The sequence below is a fragment of the Leishmania donovani genome, chromosome 29, assembly GCF_000227135.1.
Source record: "Leishmania donovani BPK282A1 complete genome, chromosome 29".
In the NCBI taxonomy this organism is placed as follows: Eukaryota; Euglenozoa; class Kinetoplastea; order Trypanosomatida; family Trypanosomatidae; genus Leishmania; species Leishmania donovani.
Genome location: NC_018256.1, coordinates 324,004 through 330,137, shown reverse-complemented (window position 1 = coordinate 330,137; position 6,134 = coordinate 324,004). Strand labels below are relative to the sequence as shown.

Below are 6,134 nucleotides of genomic sequence, written 5' to 3'. Positions count from 1 at the left end.
CCGCCCCGCGCCTCACACTGCCTGCTGGCGGGGGGAGCCTGAGCTACCCCGAGGGACGCACGAGGTGGGGACCGGCGCAATGTGAGCCGCTGTGAGGCGGCCTCCGCTTCGCAGGCCGGTAGTGTTTTGAGGCAGAGGCCATGCTCGGATGACGGAGTCGGCGCATTGCTGTAGAGCGTGTGCACGACTGCTTTGCGCCACGCGATGGGGGCCTGCGACATGCCGGGTGGAGTGTTGTCGAGCTCACGTGTGGGAGAGAATGAACGCGTTGAGCAAAAGAGGAAGCCTCTGAATAGGTGTTGAATGCCATGACAAAAACAGGGTCGGTAATGTCCCCCCTTTTGGTCGTCTCCTCGGTTGCGTAATTTCGTCCGAACCTGCGCATCCACACACACATACATAGAGGGCGCTTTCGAATCACATGAATACCACTTAGCCGAATGAAATCACTGCGTAGTGTTTCTCTACTCTCTAGTCCCATGTGGGATAATATCGTTTTTCCCTATCCTTTCCGCTTGTTTACCGATGCGTTAAGCGCGCATACTGTGGGGTACTATCCTTTCTTCAAAGAAAAAACAAAACGAGATCCGGTGTATGGAATACGTGCGCGCTACTCTCGTCTTTAGCCCGCAACCATGTACTCTGACGAACCGAAATACAAGGCGTTGCCCTTGCCGATTCCGCCGTTCTTCCCATCTAGGGAAGTAGAGATTGAGCACACTGTCCTTTTCGCCCTTCTCTCGTTTCATCTTTCTCTCTTCACCATTGGACGACTGTATGCAGTGGTAAAAAAAAAACTAGCAGGAGCGAAAGGCGCACAGGAGAAGGTGGTGGCTGAATCGCGTTTGCGCTCTCCTTGTTTCCCCGTCACACATTCGACCTCACAGCGAACCCTTGAGATGTAATCATTTTTTCCAAGCATAGTCGCATATTCCCTAGTCTAAACAGTAGCTGTAATCGGACGTGTAGTTGTGCCGACGCGTGGGATCTGTGCTTCTTCGTCGATTTTGCCCCCACGCTGTGCACGCCATTTGCATTCTTGAGAAAGCAAGTCTTTGAGGTGTGAGGCGTTAGCATGTTCACCCAGCTTCTGCAGTTTGCTGGGCTAGCTCAAAGATGGCCCACTTTTACACGTGAGGAGGTGGCAAGGCACAACACGAGCGAGTCTTTGTGGATCATCGTAGGCAACTCTGTGCTTGACATCACGCCGCTCATCGGGAAGCATCCCGGTGGCAATGGTGCGTTGTTGAAGCGAGGTGGTGGCGTGAAGGACTGCGCAGAGGACTTGATGTTTCACGGAAGGGCCACACGCCGCGACGCGCAAAAGTACAAGATTGGAGAGTTGTCACCGAACGATACTCAGAAAGCTGCCTCTAGTCCTTCCACCGCTCTTCCGCAGGCTGTGCCGCCACTGCAGACTTCGCATGAGACTGTCACAAAGCTAGTTGTCCCAACCAGCCCTCACGAAAGGCACACATACGGCAGCGACTCAGAGCAGTGGGACGACGGCGCCAAGGATAGTCTGTTGTCATCGAGCGATACAGATATCGTTGTAGCATCGAATGTGAATAACGCGCCACCTACTCCAGTAATCTGATGTTTTTTATTTTCTCCTCTTCACTCTGCTTATCTTAGCAAAGGGCGCATAAATCGATGTTTTAGCGAGACCAGCTTCTACTAGAGATGTTCTCTTTGTTTTCGTGTGCTTGGTGGCCTAGAGCAAGGGGGAGCGGGCTTAGGAAGCCTACTGATTTTTTGTCTTCCTTCAGTCTCGCTTTCTCTTATGAAGGTCAACGGCCATTGCTGACATTACAACTTATGTGTGTTAAAGTTACTTGGCTGATTTCGTGTTTTTTTTTTGTACATTCATCAGCGCAACTTCTTTTGTGGTACCTCTCCTTCGGTTTCGGAAACAAAAAGCGATGCGAACAAATGAAGAGGCGCGTAAGTGTGTCATAAGAGGCTGAAAATGTGCTAACCGGCTCGTTCCAAAGCAACAGCGAGAGTTTAGTGGTCATCACACCCAAGGAAATGCCTCTCCTGTAGATCTCTGTTGCGAATCCCGTCCTAACGGCAACGCACAAGAGGCAACGGCAGCAAAAGAAAAGATAGGAAGAAAAACAACGAAAGAATGAAGAAGATAATCGGGTACACACACACGTGCACACGCACAGCCTTTCTTTCAACGAAGGAAAAAATGCTTTCTTTCCCATATTGTCTACATCTGCTATTACGGCAGGAAGAAGGGATGTAATCAACATTTCCCTTTCTACGCCTGGCTTCCTTCCCTCGAAAAGCAACGTGTGTGTGTCTGTGCGCACTGGTATAATGCTCTTCTATCAATGTCTTTCTCCTCTTAATGCCTGTTCACTTTTCTGCGGCTTGATTGTATTCTGGTTTTCTTCTTTTTCACCCTTTTTTAAATCTTTGGTCTTCTCTGTTTCGGCGAAAGATTTTTGTGACTGAAGTCATTGGTTCTGCTTTGCTTCCTGTTTTAGTATTCGCATTCAAAAAAAAAAGGGTCAGAAAGTAAGGTTCCTTTTAAACAGGCCGTGCACATGGAATACTCTGCGGTAAAGCTAGGAGTACCACAGGAGGTCGTTCTCAGGCTTTTTTCTCTCGTGACTCCCACGGTGAAGTGGTGAATTCGGATCCCCTCTTGAACTGATTAGATGACCTAGGTTGTGGCCTGCTCGATTCCACGCAGCTCATCTCCCTTTCCGGTGATGCGGGAGAAAAATGTGGAAACGGAACACGTATGTTTCGAGAGACTTCTTTGTTTCAGCTAACTGTCCATTTGAGACAGTAGACGCAGCGCAGCCTTTGCAGCAGCCTTCTTGCTGTCTCTCCGTTTCTCCGACTTTTTGCTCCTGTTTACGTCTCCATTTTTTTTTTTTTCGTCGTACAGCGCTGATTTGATTGTCCTCTTCCACCCCGTTTTCTCTTTTCGCCACGGTGTGTCTTTAAGCATCGGTCTTTTCTCTCCCCCTTTTCGTTTTAAATAGGTGTTTTTTTTTTCCTCAATTCTTAGTTTCTTTTACACAAGCTTTTCAAGGTGTATGTTCAGCTTCAGTGATCGCCTTTTGAGCATCAGCGCCGCTAACAACGAAAAGAATTCATGCAGCCCCTTTCCACTTCCAAGAACAATGCCAAGCAAGATCAATTCGATCACGGGACTTGGCAATGAATGCCTGATAGGGGCTCATTACTCGCGCACCCCCAAGAAGACACACAGCCGTCGCGCTCAAGTGGCAACGCAAAGGCGCTTGGGATAAATACCCTTCTCCCCCAGAATGAGGCGCATTCGCTCTACTACCGTCCCTCTGTACTCCATTCCCCTCCCCTTCCCTCGCTTTGCATTTTATCTTGCCTCTGTGCTGCTTCTGACGCATGAGCAACACAGTGAAATAGCGGTGCCCCCGCATCTAAACGTGCCCGATCATTCAGGTCCCTCTTCTCTTTTCTTAGTTTTTGTAAAGCAGCACTCTTTCTAGCGCTTTCCCCGCAGCTCACACCGAGGGAGTGGGTGAGGCTCAGTGAAACAAGTAAACACACCCGAGTCGTGCTCATATTTCCCCTTTCCTGCTCATAGAAAGTTGCGGCAAAGCTGAAAAAAAAAGGGCGTCTTTTTCCACCTTTTTCCGGTTTCTCTTTGCTCGTCTTTTTTCCCTTTCAGATCTCTCGCTGGGGGATTTGTGCAGGAGTTGCGGTTGAGAAAAAGAGTTTATCCGCTCTTCTCTTGTAGTTTGCGGTTTCCCTTTTGTACTCGTCCCCTCTTTCTCAATTTTTTTTCGTGCTGCTTTTCCCCCTTTGTATCACACACACGCACAGCGCACACTCAAACGATTCTAGCGTGGAGGATAGGATTGCTGCTCTAAGAGAGATCTAAAGCAGCTCTTCCCTCTTCTCCAGCACGGTACTTTCGTAAAACGTACATTTACACACACACACACACAGGAGGCCCTACGCAATTCTCTCATAGTGAATATGCTTAACGATTTGCTATTTCTGAGTGGGTTCAAGAAGCGTTGGCCTATTCTCAGCGAGGAGGAGATCCGCATGCACAACACGCGGCGATCTTTGTGGATTGTCTCTGGGAACTCAGTGTACGATGTTACAGGGGTGCTAGGATCGCATCCAGGCGGTGAGGCGGCTATCCTGCGGCGTGGCGGCGGGTCGAAAAACTGTGAAGCCGACTACACGTTTCACAGCCGCTACGCACGCCGGGAGTGGGACAATCGAAAAGTAGGGGAAATCACACCTGAGGTTGCTCTGAGACTGTTCCCACCACGTACCGGGGCACACGAGGAGAATGCCCGATCTGTCACAGCATGTGCTGCAGGATCGCCACCAGTGGGTATCTCGCGAGTTCACATGAACAGCGGCGAGGAGAGCCATACGCGCACAGTCGACACGTACGCTAGCACCACAGCGACACCAGACCAGCAGTATCGCCGCACCGATTTCTCACCGTGCCCACAGCGGGTACGCTGAGCATCTTGGATTGCGGTGTTCATGCACCACTGTCTGCTCAAGCTCGGCCACGGCGCGACGTTTTGCAGAGCCGAGGCCTAACGCGTTACTCTCACATTCCTTCTACTAGCGCCTTCTGTTGCTACTATTTCTATGTGACACAGAGGGATCGGAACGGCGAGCAAGCACGCTAGTGGACACATTTCGCAGTACTTGTCCATCACTACTTGCTTAGCTGTCGAGGCGCACGAATACCTTTCCTGTATGTATGTGTGTGCGCGCGCGGTCGTGGGCATCATTCAACTCACTTGTGAATGTCCCCCCAAAAAAAAACAAACAAAATTCAACAGCGCTCTTGTTTTCATTTCTTTCTTGGTAGCTGCTCTGAGATGGGGCAGGGGGAGAGAAAGAGTATGTAAGGCTGGCGGAGAGAACAAGCGAGGTTTGCGGGTCCGCGCGTGTTTGGCAATGTGATATGAGCCTTTTTTCACTGTTCTCCGGTTGTTCGGAACGCACCATTTGCTCTCTCCTGCGTTTCTCTCTCTGGGCTACCCACCTTCGTACTTTGTTTCTTCGACTTCATCGCTTCTTTTTTTTCTACCCACATATGTGCATGTGCGTGTATCTACGCACGTGTGATCAACTTCTTCTGTTTATGCCTTGCTTCTCCGTTCACGGCTTTCCACTCTCTGGCCCTCGCTGTGTCTACGCAGCAGTGCGGGTATCTGTGACTGCCGTATAGAGAACGACCGCGGAGAAAAACCGAAAGAACGGCGACATCTCCCTCTATCAACCTCTTGTTTTCGATGACAAGCAGAACAGAAAAAAAAGAACAAACGCGGCATATGCGTAACTTGACATGAGTCCTACAACCTGACAACTAACCTCAACACCTATGTTTCCTTTTTTTCTTTCGGAGTTCTCTTTCCCACTCTTTTTCAGCCTCTCCGATCTTTTTATCTTCATACGCGTTTCTGTGTTCTTCGCTTTTTCGCTGCCCCCTTTGTATGTGTGTGCGCGTGTACTTCTCCATCCTGTTTCTGTTCTTTCCCGACTATGCTTCAACTTTTTCATTCTTTTGTTCTTACTGTTGTCCCAACCCCCTTAAGGCAGGGGTGGGGGGGGTCTAAGCGTGTTGTCCAGGGTCCGTTACGCCCCGCGTTGTGTGTGAGGAAGGCAAGCACCCCCTGTCCCCTGCCAATGCCGAACAACCTCTGGTGGTGGCAGGGCCAAGCAGCTGTGACGTAGGGGTGGACAGGGCGATGTGTCGCTGCTGATGTCGGCGGTCAGGTCGTGGATGGCGTTGCGCCGGAGCGGCCTGCGGCAGTGAACGCACTTGCGCCATCCATCTGGTGGGCATGGTGTCGCCGCAGCTCGAGCGCATCCCCGCCCCGCGCCTCACACTGCCTGCTGGCGGGGGGAGCCTGAGCTACCCCGAGGGACGCACGAGGTGGGGACCGGCGCAATGTGAGCCGCTGTGAGGCGGCCTCCGCTTCGCAGGCCGGTAGTGTTTTGAGGCAGAGGCCATGCTCGGATGACGGAGTCGGCGCATTGCTGTAGAGCGTGTGCACGACTGCTTTGCGCCACGCGATGGGGGCCTGCGACATGCCGGGTAGAGTGTTGTCGAGCTCACGTTGCGTGGCGGAGAACGGACACGTTGA

General features: G+C 51.2%; 1 protein-coding gene across 1 annotated transcript; it reads left to right on the top strand.

Moving 5' to 3' along the window:
- Nucleotides 1–3,987: 3,987 nt before the first annotated feature.
- LDBPK_290930 (hypothetical protein, conserved) lies at nucleotides 3,988–4,494 on the top strand (the record flags this gene model as incomplete). Its single annotated transcript, XM_003862459.1, has 1 exon — nucleotides 3,988–4,494. The coding sequence occupies one exon, from the start codon at nucleotides 3,988–3,990 to the stop codon at nucleotides 4,492–4,494; it is 507 nt and encodes a 168-aa protein (XP_003862507.1).
- Nucleotides 4,495–6,134: the final 1,640 nt, after the last annotated feature.